Source organism: Penicillium digitatum, chromosome 2 (assembly GCF_016767815.1).
Source record: "Penicillium digitatum chromosome 2, complete sequence".
Classification (NCBI taxonomy): Eukaryota; Fungi; Ascomycota; class Eurotiomycetes; order Eurotiales; family Aspergillaceae; genus Penicillium; species Penicillium digitatum.
Window position 1 is genome coordinate 236,335 of NC_089385.1, and position 18,651 is coordinate 254,985.

Here is an 18,651-nt window from a genome sequence, read left to right on the forward strand (position 1 = left end):
GGTATGAAAACACCAAACCTGGTAGCATTTGACAACAATGGAAGTGGTACTAAAATGGACAAAAGAATCAACCAATATTGCCACACCTCAACAACGGAGTGGAAATCTGACAGAAACCGCCTTGGAGGTTTCTAAAAATAACCTCACTCCTTCGACTTCAGTTTCTTCACACGCTCTTGTGAGGGGTTTTTCAATACTCTTGGATATTCAATATCCATTCAAAAGGCCTATGGGCGCTCTGAGATATATAGAAAGTCCAACCCGTCAAAATATTCAACGGGTTGTGGCGCAGGTTTTGTCTATAAGTGAGATCCCGGGTAACCCAATCTGGCCCATGAAATCTCTGAGCGTTCGGAAAGGGAACACTGTGTATGATGTCCTGGGCTACCCACAGGATGACATCGGGAGCTTACTCGAGGATGTTCTTGAGTCCGAAAAGCTCATCAAGATTGAGTGTGTTTATTAGTATGTAAGATCCATGCATCTGTTTCAGGCATCGGATTGAAGTTGGTTGGCAGAATGGAGTGAGAGCTTGCCCAATTCTAGTGGTGATCACCAGCTCTGTTGTGTTTAATCTTATTGCATTTCCCTGGAAAGTTCTAGTTCGTTGGATCTCGAATACAGTTACGACTCAGGAGACAAGGGACTATATTAAAAATATGGTATTGAGGTCGTTGCATGAATTGATATTCCGTGATTTCCCCCTAACATGATCCAGCGTGGCTCGGCAGTGGGGCCGGGGAATCTCCCGGAGAGTGTAGGCGGTTGCACCAGTTTCGGGACGTACTGTTTATGCGCCAAATTTACACAGAATGGGAGATACAAAAAACAAGCTCCAGTACTCTAGGCGGCGGTCCCAAGCCTCATAGATATGTACTATATTTCTCACTCTCAACGTAACGTGGCCACCATTACATGTATTCCAAGCATCAACCTAAATGATTCACTCATCCGACGACTTGTTCCCTCTTTCCTGATATAGAATATGACCAGTATACTGTCCCTGTTCATCGTAGTAGATATGAGCTGTTTGAGCCTTGTTGTTTTTGAATTGTTCCTCGGTTGCAAACAAAGCTGTGGCGTGCGAAGTGAGATCGGTATGGCTCGTGTGCGATGGATTCCTGCAATGGTAAGATTTTTGGAAGATAGCAACTTCTGTTGCACATAATATATAGATTGGATTTACTTGAGGATGGCGATAGTGAAGTGGGCTAGGTCAGGCTTCTGAGAAGCCTCTTCGATGAGACTTAGGGTGAGATTACGCAGAGTAGGATTGCGGATTCTCTGTGTGAGCTTTACAGCATGCCGAGGAATAGGAGACATAGTCAATCAGTGGGCTCCAAGTTTCGTTTAGATAAAGGTAGTTTTGAGAGAATAGCAACGAGTAGTAATTTTTTTAGACGTAGACACGGCTTAGGAGAGAAGTAGGATGTTCGTTTATATGTTCTTCTTAAGATGGTGTAACTCTGCTTTTGGACAGCCATGTTGCATGAGGTTTTTTTAGATCTGACAATGTGCTCCAATGAGTAGTAGTAGTGTGATATTGTGAGGATGCATAAGCGCCCGATTATTTATTTTGGTCGTGTACCAGCGACCAATCATTTGCCGCCGGGAAGTTACTGGGCTTTTTTTAGACCATGTTATTGGCTGTTGTATGCAGGTTGTTGCCACATCATCATTTTCCCGGGCGCGTAGGACATCCGATCACATAATCTGGACTGATTAACCACAATGCCCAACACAATGCGCACGGAAAACTGCGGTTTTATCTAATGGCTATCCCATGCATAAAATTGAGCCGTACTATCCCCTTGAGAAGCATCTCACCGCTTTGCATTACCACCAGGACAATGTCTACCCATCCAAACAGGAGTCAGATGGACCAGCACCTCTATATTTCTACCATTGACGCTGAGCCACTTCATCGCTATCGACAAGGCGGTTACCACCCAGTCACTTTGTGGGAATGCTTGAAAGCTGGAAGGTATAAGGTGTTACATAAACTAGGGTGGGGAGGCTACTCGACAGTTTGGGCGGCGAGAGATCAAAGGTTGTACAAGCTGGTGTGGCTCGCGGTAGTTCTAGCTAACGGAAAAGCTGCTTGTTTACAGGGAACAGACGTATGTTGCTGTCAAAATTTCTGTTGCAGAAACTGAATATAATGGGGACACACGAGAGCTCCAAACTTTGAAAGTGCTTGCATCTCATCACCCTCGTCCGAAGCATACGGTACACATGCTCGATGACTTCGATCTAAAGGGCTCAAATGGATCTCATAAATGCCTAGTTTATGAGCTTCTAGGTCCCAACGTTCCAGATATAATTGATGCAAATTTTTCAGATGGAAGACTTCCTGGCAAGCTCGCCAAAATCATTGCAAAGCAATGTTTGATCGGACTCGATAGTTTGCACCAACGAAAGATTGGGCATGGAGGTAAATCACTTTCTTGGAAATACTTTGGACAGTGCTCACCTGGTATAGATCTGCATACCCGCAATTTGGCCTTCGCTATGCCTTACATAGACGATTTAACAGAAGAACGGTTTATCGAGATGCTAGGAAAACCAGAAGTTGGCTATGTCCAAAAACGCGACGGGAAATGCCTGGAAGCCGGCGTGCCCGAATATGTTGTGAAACCTGCCTCATACGAGAATCACTCTTGGAATCTGGCTCAGGATGTCAAAATAATCGACTTCGGAGAGTCATTCTTGCACACTGCTCCCCCTAAAACACTACACACACCTTTATCTCTTCGGGCACCGGAAGTTATATTTCAAGATCACATTGATTATCGTGTTGATTTGTGGAGCATGGGCTGCATGGTGGGTGAAATCATACTCGGGTAATCCATAAAACCCCAAGCTAATAGGTTGGCAGCTCTTTGAACTGTTCGTGGGCCAGCCACCTTTCGACACATTCTTAATAACACCCACAATCCTTGTTGGCCAAATGCGAGAGATGGCAACTGATGAAATACCTGAAAGATGGCAAGATAAATGGAATACGATGAACACAGGGGACGTCATGGCCACAGAAAGCACCGGGCCCAACTTGCAGGAATGGCTGGAAGAAGTATACTTTGATGGCCCGCTGAGTCCCGATCTCACACGAGAGGACATAGTGAGGCTGGGACAAATCGTTGGAAGATTATTGCATTTTGAGCCGTCTGCAAGAGCGTCAGCGAGACAAGTTCTTGATGACCCTTGGTTTAATGAGTGACCCCATGACAAATAGTCATTACACCATGAAGGTGCGTGTGAAATTTGTCTTCATTCAATTGTACTGTACATACCTAACAATTTTCTGAGACTTCTTCGATTTTCAAGCCTGCGTGCCGAAAATGACCTCTAGCACTCTCTTCTTTTGCACCGACCACATCAATACACCATCCAAGAAAGGCATCAAAGCCTTGATCGGGGTCTACTTCATAATAACTCCAGTTCCGTTTTAATAAAGGCTTTGAGCTCAGCGAAAAACTCTTCAATCGGATTCAAGTCCGGCGAGTAGGGTGGCAGATAGACCAATTTTACCCCTGCATCCACACACATCTGCGTCATCCGCTCTGAATAATGAAACGAGGCGTTGTCCATAACCAGAACGGATTTAGGTTCGGGCCATCTTCCGCAGTGCTGAAGAAGCTGCGCTATGAAGTCCTCGAACACGGTGGCATCTGTGGACCCGCGGAAGACACGCGAGAAAACGATTCCATCCTGGGAATACGCAGGCAGTATCTGATATCGCTGGTCGCGGTGAAATTGTGATACTTGCATAGGGGACACACCAAGTGGTGACCAGCCTGTGCGCCTGAACCCAACCCTTTTATCACATCCGGATTCATCTACGTAAACCAGCTGATACGACTGAAAATCCGATAAATTATGCAGATACCATTCTCGCAAATCGGCATTTCGCTCCCTCGCTTGCTGCCGAGTGCTCTTTTTAGACCAACCTTTGGCAACAAGGGCTCGTCTGATGCTGGAGGTTGTGACTAGGGTGCGGAATTCATCCCAGAGGAAACAGCCATCTCATCGAGGTATAAACCGGGCTTTTCAGACAGGTGTTCGCAGAGGGCTTCGATCATCAGTGGTGTTACAGTCCGTTTCCGTCCTATTCGAGTTGGGGGTGCATGCACACTTCCAAATTGCCGCAAGTTTGCGCGAATATTTATAATCGTAGCCTGGCTGCATTCTGCTTCTTCGGCCATTTTAGATGTGCCAAGTGACTGGTTCTCTATCATGTCGCGGATGAGATGCAGCTTGGATGGTGGAAGTCTCGGAGCCATTTTGTGAGGTCAATTATGACATTCAAGAGAGATAGACGGGTAAAGATGTCTCCTACTTAAAGGTGGGCGATATGGCAGAGAATTACCATTGTTTGGCATTTACGAGTAATATACACAAGGCAGGGTCCTACCTGCGTCATGTAAAATACAATGTCTATTCTTGGAAATCATGGATCTACCACTATTCCAAATGTGCACTAGCGTGTTTCAGATTAGGGTTCGCGAATCAAATCGCAAGAGTGTTGGGTTAAAACTAATTTCGAATTCTACTGTACGCTCAGTAGCCTGCTTAAACGCGGCACCAAGACATGGCACGGCGGCGGACAAAGTGGAGACTGCGAGTCTACCATTGATCTCGTCCTAGCTTCAGAAAATCTGTCGGATTCCATGACAAAATGCGCTTTACTCGAGACGGACCACGGCTCTGATCACTGCGCCATTGAGTCCGTGTTCGACGCCCAGTGGTCGAGCCCAAAGCACCATGAGCGTCTTTTACTGAAGAATGCACCATGGAAGGAGATTAACGCCCGAATTCAGAAGGCTCTAGTCTCCCTTCCGTCGGAGGGCACGGTGCAGCAGAAAACCGACCGACTCATGTCAGCGGTTTCCGAAGCGGTGCACGCTTTGACCCCGAGGGCGAAACCATCACCACATGCGAAGCGATGGTGGACAGGTGACCTCACTCAACTCCGTCATATATACACGTACTGGAGAAACCTTGCTCGCTCCGAGCGACGGGCCCGGCGAAAAGTGCCCCGGCTCGAAAAGATGGCGCAGGACGCGGCCCAACAATACCACGATGCCATTCGCAAACAAAAGAAGAAGCACTGGAACGAGTTTCTCGCAGACAATGACAACATCTGGAAAGCCGCCAAGTACCTCAAGTCGGGAGACGATGCCGCGTTCGGGAAGATTCCGCAGCTCCTCAGAGCCGATGGAACTACTACGAACGATCACAAGGAGCAAGCGGAGAGCTGATATCCAAGTTCTTCCCGTCTTTGCCAGAGAACATCGACGAGGAAGGAGTGAGACCACAGAGAGCGCCTATAGACATGCCAGCTGTCACTATGGAGGAGATAGAGCGGCAACTGTCAGCGGCCAAGTCGTGGAAGGCGCCCGGTGAAGACGGCCTACCGGCGATCGTGTGGAAGATGACCTGGCCCACAGTCAAGCACCGGGTCCTCGACCTCTTTCGAGCCTCACTGCAAGAGGGCACACTGCCAAGACAGAGGAGACACGCGAAGATCATACCGCTCAAGAAGCCGAATAAAGGTGACTACACCATTGCAAAGGCATGGAGGCCCATCTCACTCCTTGCGACACTCGGAAAGGTACTGGAATCAGTGGTTGCAGAAAGAATCTCACACGCGGTGGAGACGCATGGGCTGCTCCCGACGAGCCATTTTGGGGCCCGGAAGCAGCGTTCCGCAGAGCAAGCCTTGCTGTTCCTGCAGGAGCAGATCTATGCGGCATGGCGTGGCCGACGAGTGCTGAGCTTGATCAGCTTCGACGTCAAGGGAGCCTACAACGGAGTATGCAAAGAACGACTGATCCAGAGGATGAAAGCCCGAGGCATACCAGAGGTGTTGCTTCGTTGGGTCGAGGCCTTCTGCTCGGAACGAACGGCGAAGATGCTGATCAATGGGCAATTATCTGAGACTCAAAGCCTGCCGCAAGCTGGACTGCCGCAGGGCTCGCCCCTGTCTCCGATTCTATTTCTGTTCTACAACGCAGACCTCGTGCAAAGACAGATCGACAGTCAAGGAGGAGCAGTCGCTTTTGTGGATGATTTTACCGCATGGGTGACTGGGCCCACCGCGCAGAGTAACCGGGAAGGAATTGAAACCATTGTCAACGAGGCGCTCAATTGGGAAAAGAGAAGCGGAGCGACATTCGAGGCCGACAAGACGGCCATCATACACTTTGCTCCCAAGATGCGTAAATCGGACCATTCGCCATTCACGATCAAGGGGCAGACGGTGGTACCCAAAGACCTCGTTAAGATCCCAAAAGTGGACGCCAAACCTAGAGGCAGTACGGGCCTCAATACGATTTGCCATCGCGACAGGCCGACTCGAGGCCACCTAACCATGCCGACGAGCATAAATCACCCCTTTCACTCTCCTCTCACTCTAGCCTAACCCACCAACCACCTCGTGCTACCCACGGTGGACGCGCTTCAACTGCCGAAGATAGGATGTTGAACACTTGGAGAAACGCCTTCAAGCCAGTCTACTAACCGCATTACTAATCCACGAGCATCCGCTGCGACACTGCATGCTGAGAATGACAAATGCGCCAAGGTCTTGTGTATGGGCTCCAATGAGCCACAGAATTGTATGTGCTATGACATGTATAGTAGTTTAGCGATAGTTGCCCTTTCGGCTCAGCCGCCGGGCGTTAATGAATTGTGTGTGTGTATTGTGAGCTTTTGGTATGTAGCGGGAAACTACAGCCTAGCTTGTCCTTACCCATCTTAATCTCAGACGCGCCCAGCATCCTTCATCGTGACCAGCGATACGCTTAGTGTCCAGCCATGTCCATGTCCGAGATGGGCTATAATTTGATTTCATGCATGTGCCAAAGCACATTCCCCCTCCCAATTGTGAATGATAGGCTGTTTCTTAGCGCTTACCTGCTCTATTATTGTTTTAGCACTACCTGGATCACCTCAGCGCTTGTGATGTGACACTTCAAGAAATTACATACATAGATTGGTCGTAGGGACGCACGGGCCTTTACGCTCGGGTTGAGCGACTGGAATGATAAATGGACAGCTACACCATGGACTACGTACCTTTGAGCACAGATTTTTGTATAATGACATACGTTTCAGCACCCAATATCTTTGGATACATTCAATTACATATATCTACCACACATTCTTTCTTTTGAGGCCCAAAATCGGCAGTGAAATTAACAGGTATGAAGTGGAGACATGCAATATCGGATAGTACTAACCAAAAGGCACTTTAAGCCGTCTCCTTCGATAGCTTTTATCGCAATGACAGCAAGTTCTGGTCAAGCCGGCTCCTGCAGGAATGCAAAGTGCAACCACTGGAATGATGCACACAACAGGTACATGTCACGGTGTGAACCGTGATGCTTAGTAAGAGGAAGATCACGGCACGTGATCTCCGACCTGTTTATCTGAACTTCGGTTCTAGATCCTGTTGTAGCTCTTCGAGCTACGTCTTGTATAATAGCCTGCCCCTGCCTGTACCTGTCAATGGGAATCTGATCTGTTACGACCTGTTCCTACCAGTCATCTCCTATCATACCGTCCTGCCAGCCCGCACCCTGACAGTACACATGCAAAGAAGCGGGTTGTCGGAAACAATGGAAAATTTGTCAAACGGGCGACCACGGAATTTCCGGGAAATGGGCCATTTGCTCGAAATGCGAGGCTCACCCCGCTGGTGGGCCTGACGGCTTTGAAGAGTGGATTGATCTGACAATCTAGACACTTGAGTTCACACGGCTAAGCCATTGACTGACAAACGATTGACAACCATCCTCTTGACCGCTATCTGAATTGATATCAACATCGTCGTCATCGGAGCTTTCAATGTCGATCCAGGAATGCCGATATAAAGGTTTTTCATTTGCTGGGTACCCTGTGGATCTAAGCCAACCAAAAATCCCGCGAGTTGCAGCCTCCGAAGCTACCTGGGAAAATAGGGTTAAGCCATTTTGTATCGGGTAGTAGTTTTCCTTATGTCTCTGTGTTAGAAATTCTCCACTAAATTCCATCGGAGATATGCCGGGGTCTTCGAGTGTTTCTCCATTTGTTAGATTCCAGTTCCAAGTTTTGTACTTCAAACAGTGACAGCGGCAAGCGGCATGTTGCTGTACTGCAAGTTCAGTATCAAGAAGCCGAGTTTCTCCAAACGGTTTCCACGGATGAATGGGTGGTCTAGCATATCCATCACAGGCTGTGATAAATAGCAAACGACACTCGTCTTCCCTGCGGATCATTTGACCGTCATTACTGCCAGGTTCCACAGTAATGAAAGATTGGTGCGTTCCTGTCCAAGCCGCTGCATTGAATTCCGTGGCTGTAAGCCCGATCCGGATATTTTGTATTGTAGGGTTTGCTAGTCCCACCACATTCGCACCGAGCCAAAGGCTAGCTAATCTGGGCTGCCGATATCCAAGGACTTTGGCGAGGGTAAGAGGCTTCTCGTCCTGGACCAAAGAGTTTGTTATTGCAAAGATAGGATTGAGCCAGGCGCTAACAAGATTGCATTCAACCTCTCCGTTGAAGAAGGTACTGGAAAGTAAAGATCGCATGCCCCACACATTACAACTCAGCATCATATAACGGGAAAGAGATTCCGAGTATTCTTTCACTACATTTGATGATTTTTGTGACAGAGACGATGGCCCATAGTGCAAGGCTGGTTTCGGGACAGGAAGCGAAATGGAATCCCCGCTGAGCAATGGAATGTAAAGCGCAGCAACTAGGGCCACGGAACACTGTCCGTAAAGTCGGTGACGAGAGCAAAACCTGGCGAGATATTCCAAAGCAGCACTAGATGACGGCGGTCCTTCCTTGGAGATTGGATAACCTCCTGCTATCCCGATTTTGGCTTTATCGGAAAGAATAACAGACCAAGGTGAGCAATATGTTTTGTTTTTGTAATCTGTAGTTATTTCCCAGCCGCCGCCAGAGTGCAATATAGCCCCCCACCAAGCTACTTCAGCAGCTTCAACGTCGTGTCCTATATCAATTTCGACTGTATCATGGTGTCTGGAACCTGTTGCAAGCTGACTGGCCTTGTGCGTGAAGTTGATACTGCATTGGTGTCCCGAAGCGTGCTTCAGTGATTCTGCCCATCGCGCAGAAAGGATGTAAGCCCACGCAAAGAACAAAATGCTAATATAATTTCCCTCGTCATGATTTGAGATGCCAACACCAGGCCATTCTTGCAGGGGGGCGGAATTTGATATCTCCACTGTCAATGGGTTTGGAACAGCCAGCAGAATATCCAAAGACATTGTTTTCGGTTCGAGACAACAGTCCCCATGTGAAGTAGTCCAGGTCGAATGTCCAGAAATGAGGAGACCAGACTGTCCCCTGCTCGATTCCCTTTCTACACAACTAAAGGACAGCTCAGTGTCTTTGGAAACCAATCCATATCCAAGGAAAGACGGTGTTCTCTCGAGAAGCGATTTAAGTTCGATGGAAGAAGGTGGGAGACGAGATTTTTTATGAGCATTTGTCAGGTGGGACGACCATTCATCATAGCTTTCGGAAAGGATACGATCAAAATTTGCTTTGCTTGGACGAACGGCATCATCCATGTCAGACTCAGACTATGTAGTTGAGTCCAAGGCACTGCCGTTATGAGTCCAGTGGAGTGCTAGACAGACCAATTTGAATAAAAGATATCCAGGGATTTCGGTGCTTATGAACGCCAGACCATTTATGGGCAAATGAACGCATGAAGCTAATGATCCGGGTGTATTCAAGGAACAAAGATCGCAACACTGGCAAGTTCTGGGAGAAGGGAGGTTGAGATTGTGATTAAACTGTCGAGATGGTAGGTTAATTCACATCATATCGGCTTTCGGCTGAACTAATATCCCGAGCCCCTCCTCACGGCTGAAAAGAATCGTCACACCCACCCCCAAGCTTATCATAATCCGGCCCAACGCTGTAGTCCTACTAGCCTTACTTTGCTCCAACCACTTTCCATCTTTCAGAAGTCTACAAAGGCAATAGGAGATACTTTAGAATAGGGTTCAAGAAAGGATATCTGTGAAGAAATGGTGAAATTGATTTTGATCCATCCTGGAATTTGAATAATTGAATGGAATTTTTGGCGCGGCATAATACTGGCAGGAAATAGCGGTGGCTGAGAGGGATAACGTCTGAGACACTGTGGTGCCTGTTTTGGTCTTGTGGCACTCTCAGCGGGTGCGAGAGTAGGAAAATGCACAGACCGTAGATCTAGGCGGGGAAGGGCTCTTAGTAAGCCAATCTTTTTAGCCCTGCTATACTTCACCCCTTTTGCACGCCACCTTCAAATAACCAGTTTATTGAACGTTAGGTCACAGTTTCACCGCCCGCCAAATTTCCTCACCTCAATCTCCCCCCCATTCCAAATACATTTCAAATGGCACGAACAGAATGTACAGGATCACATTCTGTTAAAGCAATACCGAAATTGACGCATGGTTTTCCAGCCTGCAACCACAAAAAAGTTAAGTCAGAATGACCAACTAATAATGAAACAACAATACAGAACTCACAGGATTTGAGAGAAATTTTACAAATTAGATCTCGCGGGCGAGAGAACACAGATGGATTGTGAAGGAAGCGTCCTTTCAATAACCATAGATTCGAAATAGAGGCCCATGTGCACAGCATTTGATTGACACTCGACTCTTGAGGCCCGCACCGTTGTGCTTTATGCACCAAGAGTTTCTATTGGATCTCAGCCTCGGATCTAAGGAACGAAAAGACTAAATCCAGGCGGACAGCTTAAAATGAATTTCTTGACTATAGGCTTTACAGTGCGTTGCGAAACCGGTGCAACCGCCTCCACTCTTGGAGTGATTCTTCCAAGAGTCACTAGAACGCATTAGGAATAGCCCCGGAATATCAATATTCCTGTAGCGGTCTCGATACTACAATTTCTGTCGCTCAATACGGCACCTTGTCTCGTAACTGTATTATCCACCACAGGTTCATACCCCTGAAAGCTCTGCCAAGACAAATACTTATACTGTACGAACAAAAATATTCTGCCATATATTTCCGTCTTTTCGGACACATAAACCTCCTCCTGTCCCCCTCCAGGGCCATAGATTCTATTCTACCATCCTCGCATCATGTCACGGTGCGAACCGTGATGCTTAGTTAGAGGAAGATCACAGCACGTGATCTCTGACCTGTTTATCTGAACTTCAGTTCTAGATCCTGTTGTAGCTCTGGGAGCTACGTCTTGCATAATAGCCTGCCCCTGCCTGTACCTGTCAATGGGAATCTGATCTGTTATGACCTGTTCCTACCAGTCCTCTCCTATCATACCGTCCTGCCAGCCCGCACCCTGACACTACGTAGCTCCTACCCCTAGGAGTTGACTGTCTGAAAATGTCTGAACCGCCCCGAAAGCCCCCGAACTGAACTCTGGTAGACCCGGTCCTGAGCAGACCGCTACCACCCCGCCTGTGAACGGAGTCACTACAACCACTCCACCTGAACTGCCAGATCTGCCAGAAGAACCGCCTGCTACCGCTGAAGAACCGCCTGCTACCGCTGAAGAACCGCCTGCTACCGCTGAAGAACCGCCTGCTACCACTGAAGAACCGCCTGCTACCACTGAAGAACCGTCTGCTACCGCTGAAGAACCGCCTATTATCACTGTTCCGCCCGACATTGCCGATTCGCCCATCACCGCTGCTCCTGAAAGAAGAATCTGATTCGCCGAGAACAACCTGCCCGAACCACCATCTACGATCAAGGATTTACTGCTGGGAGCCTACAACCACTCCACCTGAACTGCCAGACCTGCCAGAAGAACCGCCTGCTACCGCTGAAGTCCCGCCTACTATCACCGTTCCGCCCGACATTGCCGATCCGCCCATCACCGCTGCTCCTGAAACAAGAGTCCGATTCATCGAGAACAACCTGCCCGAACCACCATCTACGATCAAGGATTTACTGCTGGAAGCCTACAACCAAGATAAAGTAGTACAATCTATCCTGGAAGCGTTAGACAAGAACGCTAGCCGTCACCCTGAGATTACACTTGCCGACTGCGAACGAAGAGGCAACTACCTCTACTACCGGAACCGCTTGTACGTCCCTGACAACGATGAACTGAAAGCTGAAATACTGCGCCTGTGTCATGACAAGCCCACCGTGGGACACCCTGGCCGGTCGAAGACCTATGAACTGCTGTCCCGAGAATACTACTGGCCTAGAGTATACCAGTACGTGAGCGACTGGACCAAGAACTGCCATACCTGCCGCCGTATCACCCCCGCCCGAGAAGTCCGTCAAGGGATCCTGAGACAACTGCCCGTACCTGAGAGAGCCTGGCAAGATGTCAGCATGGACTTCATCACGCACCTGCCCCTGAGCTACGGTTACGACGCCATCCTAGTCGTGGTAGACCGTCTGACCAAGATGAAGCACTTCATACACTGCAAGGGAACCTGCAACGCTGAAGAAGTCGCCCGCCTGTACACCCGTCATGTCTGGAAACTGCACGGCCTGCCGAATACTGTTGTATCTGACCGAGGACCCCAGTTCGTGGCCCAATTCTGGAAACACCTGACAAAGCGCCTGCGAATCACCAACCTGCTGTCAACCGCTTATCACCCGGAAACTGATGGCCAGACTGAACGCGCGAACGCCGTACTGGAACAATACCTCCGAGCGTATGTGTCCTACTTACAGGATGACTGGTCTGAATGGCTCCCGCTGGCCGAATTCACTGCAAACTCTCATTACTCCGAGAGCACCCGAGTTTCTCCGTTCTACGCGAACTATGGGTTCCACCCCCGCATCGGGTTCGAACCATCCCAGCCTGCCAGTCACCCTGCGACCCGAGACGCGGAAAAGTTCGCTACACGAATGCAAGAACTGACTGAGTACATCCGCGCCGAGATACTGTCCGCACAAGCCCGATACGAAGAACAAACGAACCGTCACCGCGCCCCTGCCCGCCGATACCGTCCTGGACAACTGGTCTGGCTGAACGCCAGGAATATCCGAACCCTCCGCCCGCAGAAGAAACTGGACTGGAAGAACCTAGGCCCCTTTAAGGTCCTAGAAGCTATAAGTGCACACGCTTACAAGCTCGAACTGCCTGCTAGTATGAAGATCCACCCTGTGTTTAACGTCAGCCTGCTACAGCCTGCCGCCACGAACCCGGTAAATGGACAAGTTACTGAACCCGCACCGCCTGTCGAAGTCGAAGGACTGGAAGAATGGGAAGTTGAAGACATCCTAGATTCCCGCTGGGAACGACGAGGCCGAGGAGGCCCGCGTCTGAAGTACACCGTCAAATGGATTGGTTACGACGAACCCACTGAAGAGCCTGCTGAATACCTGGACCACGCCCGCGAGATCGTACGGAACTTCCACCGAAGATACCCGCACAAGCCTCGCCTCGACGGAGCTCGGCTCTAAGGGAGGGGGTACTGTCACGGTGCGAACCGTGATGCTTAGTTAGAGGAAGATCACGGCACGTGATCTCCGACCTGTTTATCTTGAACTTCAGTTCTAGATCCTGTTGTAGCTCTTCGAGCTACGTCTTGTATATTAGCCTGCCCCTGCCTGTGCCTGTACCTGTCAATGAGAATCTGATCTGTTACGACCTGTCCCTGCCAGTCATCTCCTATCATACCGTCCTGCCAGCCCGCACCCTGACAAGATTGCTAGATGCCTGGCTACATGGATGGTTTTGCTATATTTAATTTGATGGAGTTTTGGTTGAGATGAATATGTATTAAATTAACAAGTTGGTGGGGGGTGTCTAGCTCGGTAGTGAAATACGTTAGTGGCCTGACTTGTCTGCGGGATTACACCAGACCGATGACCTCTGGGCACAGAGCTCCGCTGACCTGCGTCCTGATTCGATAAATAGACTGCTAACCTAGCTACTAGCCTAGCTACTAATCTAGATGGATTGTCACGGCCACGGCCGCAATTAAACATTTAAAGATTTCTTCAGTAAATTGTATTAAGAATGATGCATGCGCACATATCCGCTGTATCCATAATCCACGAGAATCTACCGAGTTCTACCGAGGAACTGCGGGGAGACGCGGGGGTTCCAAGAGGGTTCTAAATTTGTCAAATCCGGCTCACTTCAACTGTCTAGGTATCTAGATAGATATACATAGACATGTGCATGTGCACATTCGACATTCGTTGCCCCGCAGTGGATTAAGTTGTGTCTCCCCAAGAAACCCACACCCCGCCCCGAACCACGCTGTGTCAACCCTCACTCCGCCACAAACATGACTGAACCGACTGCAAAGAACGCGGCTTACCGGCCGCAGGATCATCTTAAGCCATTTCCACTACTGTCACCAACAACATCCGAGCCATTGAGAGCATCAAGCCCTTCCAACCAAGAAGCCGAGTCGAACCAGAATGGAACAGCCCACACCAAAAAACAACCCCCCAATGACTCAACCAGCGACGAAACGATCCCTCCTCTCCCCACTGTGATCGCGCGCATTCATGCCCGCGTTCAAGCCTTCCTAAGCGAATCTCACGCCCCGGACACGCTGCTAGCCTCCGTGCAGCGACAAACGCGCATCTCGCTAGAAGTAGTCAGCACGGCGCTGCAGCAATACAAGCTCTCGGAACTCTCCGTCTCCTACAACGGCGGCAAGGACTGTCTAGTCTTGCTAATTCTGTTTCTGGCCGGGTTGCATCCATCTCGCGTCCGCAATGACTCACACCCCACCACCGCAAGCGTAAATGATACAAACCCCTCCCCCGCAGACCTCGAGGCCGAGGCCCAGATAGCCGCCGCGACAGTCATCCCGGCGATCTATGCGCTCCCGCCTGATCCCTTCGATGCGGTCGAAGACTTTGTTGTTTCCTCTGCTGAAGCTTATCATCTCGCCATAACAAAGTACACGACTGCACCGCCGGATTCGACGCTCCGCTCTAGCTTTGAGGATTATCTGGCGCGCCAACCTGGGATCCGGGCAATATTTGTTGGTACGCGTCGGACGGATCCGCACGGTGCGCAACTGACGCACTTTGATCGGACGGATGGGGGTTGGCCTGATTTTGTGCGCGTGCATCCCGTGATTGATTGGCATTATGCGGAGATTTGGGCGTTTATTCGTCATCTGGATTTGAAATATTGTTTGCTTTATGATGAAGGATATACCAGTCTTGGCGGAACGTCTGATACCCATCCTAATCCGAGATTGCGGACTGGGGCACAGGCTGATGGACAGTACCTTCCTGCTTATCAACTCACTGAGGATCTGGAGGAGAGACTTGGGCGTAATTGATTTGAATACTGTGGATTTGCATACCTGTGCATGGATTGAGATTCGAATCTCATTGGCCTTTTCAGATAGATTGCTTTGCACGTGACAGTTGTGCTCACGCTTTAGATTTGAACATGGAAACTTACGTGGCCCTAGGAGGTATTTTTGGTCTTAAACAATACATATTAGACTGCGCAACCCCTCAAGGTGCGATGGCGTTCTTTGAACGAAGTCTTGAAACATGCATCTTGTCTGTCACATATGCTGGAAAAATGCAAACCGAACTCCATAATGATACCGTGTAGAGCCGTATAAAAATGCCGTGAAAGGTCAGAAACAGAAAAACACCCCGAAAGTCATATCGTGAATCATCAAATCATGAATCGTGGAACAATCATAAAAAAAGCAAGGCTGAGCCATACATCGTCAATACATTCTGCGAATAGTAAAACATGCTGCGCATTTTGATTTTGGTGTGCACCCTGGAGAGGTGGTGATTATTTTACCCCGTGTGGTGAGATATTGTCAAGCACCCCATGGAAATAAAGATTGCGTGGGAGCATTGTGCACGGCAGGTTTAAGTGCACGAGCGAGCCGGGGAGAGAATGATCATGGGAGAAGAAGAAGAAGCGGGGGATAGAGATCCAGCTCTGATGTTCTCTTTACGAGGCCCCATAGTCGGTGAGCCCGCAATGACAGTCTTGGAAGAACCACCGGAGAGATCAGTGTAAGAGCGACGGCTCAGGGACAAGGCTCGACTGCGATAAGCGGGTGTGTGGTCAAGAGCGTTGAGGCTCCGAGACGACAAGGAACTGCTCCGTGCACTGCTGGATGGATTCTTCATGTGTGGGTGGCTATAAGCTCAATTAGAATGTGTTGGATTACAACGCAATGTAAGCGTTCGGAACATACCATGGAGATATCGAGGTTGCTGGGGTCCAGTTAGAGCCCACTCCAGCTGGAGAGGTGTAGCTGACTTGAGAGTTTGGAGTAAGATGAGAGCCACGTTTCACCCCAGGAGATGGAGTAGATCCCTGAACCACTTCAACCGAGTAGTTATACTCTCCGGCACGGTAAGCACGACGTTCGTTACTCTGCTGCTTCAGAATCTTTTGGGCCTTGGTATCAGCAAAGCGCAGAAGCAGCTTTACCCCATCGTTTTTGGTGGCGTTGTGGAATTCCATCAAAACCTTTTCGGCAACATCACGATTTTCGAAGCTGTAAATCAAGTTTGATTCTTCAGTCAGAACAAGTCATGGGAGTCAAGCAATTGGCGTTTTGTTACCGTGCAAATCCCACTTCCTTGCTCACACCTGTCTTCTCATCGCGACTGATTTTCTCCGAAACAACACGCCATGGCTCGAAATGGCGACGCAGATCCTGACAAGCTGATTAGATATCAACGCGATAGGTGGATGGTGGGATTTAGATCACTGACAGCTTCTGTCCAATCGATTGGAATATTAGTACAGTATATATTGGTAGAAGACTTGTCCTCCAGATCCTTGAGGCGAGAGTTGCGAGATTTCTGGGCAAAGCTGGCTTGGTAGCCGAGGTAAAAGAAACCACGAATGCAGTTCTCACACGACTCGAAGCTGTAGTACTGAACAAAACCGAATCTGTTGGATGTTAGAAGAAACTATCCGAAAGAAGTTTCATGCAGTAGGTACCCTTTGCAAAGACTAGTGTCCAAGTCCACGATCGCCTTACAACGCTCAATCTTCCCGAAACGGGCTGCATAGGCGTGCAACATTTCATCAGTGGTCTCGGGCAAAAATCCTCGGATATAGACATTGGTTATACCCTCGCGGTTCTCCAGACACTTGGCGAGTGTCAGCTCAGACGGGTTGGTCCACATGGCAGGCACCGCGCGTGGGATGGCAGGCTCTTGTTGAGTAAGAGCCTCCAGGTCTTGAACGACGTATCCGTTCGGGGTCTTCATCATTTGGAGGGGAAGCGAGAGTGCCCCAAGCTGGGAAGGAACCACCCCTCCATAAGAGTAGCCAGACATGGAACCGCCATCCATGCCAGAAACAAGGGCAGAAGGATAGTAATGGATTTGACCAGTGTTCTCTCCCTGAGCTCCCTTGTGGCCTTCAGTTGTCGTCCATGTAGCTTGCTTGTTGGTTGTCCCATCACTGATGTCGTAGTTCATCATATAGGGCCACGATGAATATCCACCAGTGACCACCGGGTTGACGTTGGGATAAACTCCCGTTGGGAGGTAGGAGAACTGACCCATCTGATCAGTTTGGCCAGAGACACCGTTGGGGACAAAGGAAGAGACGGTCGGAATGCCATTGAAAACGGTGGAATTGGGAACCAGGATAAAGGGGCTGTTGTACGCACGGTTAGTATTCGACCAATCCATATTTGCGTTCAATTGAACTGGCGCGGTGCTCTTGGGGCCGTTGAACTTGGGGCGAGAGTTTTGCAGATTGAAAAGATTGGTCAGGCCTGCAACACTGCTTTTACGGGAACTCGGATTAGTGGATTGCTGGTACCTGGGGCCAAAGGGTGTACGAGGTTCGCTCTGGTGGTAGTTTCCAGGCTGGGAGCTAGATGTCTGACCAGAGCCAGAGCCAGAGGAGCTCGTGTGCTGAGAGCCCTGGGCGTGCATGATGATGGGTGTACACTGGCAGAGCTCAATTTCATCAGCTACTTTCTCGAGTTTGGCAGAAAGGCAGAGGGAGAGAGAGGGCTTGATGGGCAGTCTTTTTGGCTTCCAGTTGGCAAAATGCCCCAATTGAATGGACTTGAGAGCACAAATCTCACCTGAGTTCTTGCACCAAATTATATAGACACTTCTGACAGGAAAATCTGGCTGCCATCCAAGGTACTAGGGTAAGCCAAAACGGAGTCTGGAAATGGGTCCGAACATAACCAAAGTTGAGTAGAAGGCTTACCTGTTGTCGAGGATACAACCAGTCTTCTGTTCTCTCAGGCTGCAAGGCGTCTGGTGATAACTCGAAGCGAAGACGAGGTACGTTGGGATGAGGTATACGGCAAGGAATGTCTGAACGGTCTTGGAATCGAAAATGGGATAAATGGACCAGGACGAAACCGATGGCAAAAGAAATGGGGGATAGAGGGATAGGCTGATGGATGGGGATGGGAGGATAAGATGGAGGAAACCCCCCCTTAGGAAGAACAAATGGCAGACCTCTTGGATAAGGAAAGAGCGTAACAATAAAAGAAAGAGCTATGGAAGAGGATTTGAGTGTTTTGGGGAAAAAGGGAAAAGGGAAAAGGGAAAAGGGAAGTCACATGGGGAAGAGACAACTAGATACGTAGAATATCAACCACTGATATTGAAAATCTTGAATATCTTCTGAAGACCTGGAAACACAAAATGGATGTCCTAGACCTGATCTCATCGAGAAGGGGAATG

The 18,651-nt window shown here is 49.1% G+C and overlaps 4 protein-coding genes across 4 annotated transcripts; 3 read left to right on the top strand and 1 right to left on the bottom strand.

Annotated features, from left to right (window-relative positions):
• Positions 1–1,850: 1,850 nt before the first annotated feature.
• On the top strand, positions 1,851–3,345 carry Pdw03_6175 (protein kinase; the record flags this gene model as incomplete). Its single annotated transcript, XM_066101278.1, has 6 exons — positions 1,851–2,050; positions 2,112–2,434; positions 2,483–2,823; positions 2,879–3,121; positions 3,183–3,251; positions 3,310–3,345. The coding sequence occupies 6 exons, from the start codon at positions 1,851–1,853 to the stop codon at positions 3,343–3,345; spliced, it is 1,212 nt and encodes a 403-aa protein (XP_065956361.1).
• A 7,778-nt stretch (positions 3,346–11,123) lies between these two features.
• On the top strand, positions 11,124–11,714 carry Pdw03_6176 (Allantoate permease; the record flags this gene model as incomplete). The annotated part of the gene is made up of 2 exons (XM_066101279.1): positions 11,124–11,131; positions 11,429–11,714. 2 exons carry the CDS (start codon positions 11,124–11,126, stop codon positions 11,712–11,714), a joined length of 294 nt encoding a protein of 97 aa, XP_065956362.1.
• Positions 11,715–14,264: 2,550 nt separating this feature from the next.
• On the top strand, positions 14,265–15,281 carry Pdw03_6177 (FAD synthetase, putative; the record flags this gene model as incomplete). Its single annotated transcript, XM_014680280.1, has 1 exon — positions 14,265–15,281. The coding sequence occupies one exon, from the start codon at positions 14,265–14,267 to the stop codon at positions 15,279–15,281; it is 1,017 nt and encodes a 338-aa protein (XP_014535766.1).
• A 556-nt stretch (positions 15,282–15,837) lies between these two features.
• Positions 15,838–17,880, bottom strand: Pdw03_6178 (RNA binding protein MSSP-2, putative; the record flags this gene model as incomplete). Its single annotated transcript, XM_014680279.1, has 5 exons — positions 15,838–16,114; positions 16,173–16,478; positions 16,546–16,640; positions 16,699–16,879; positions 16,931–17,880. 5 exons carry the CDS (start codon positions 17,878–17,880, stop codon positions 15,838–15,840), a joined length of 1,809 nt encoding a protein of 602 aa, XP_014535765.1.
• Between the last annotated feature and the right edge of the window lie 771 nt (positions 17,881–18,651).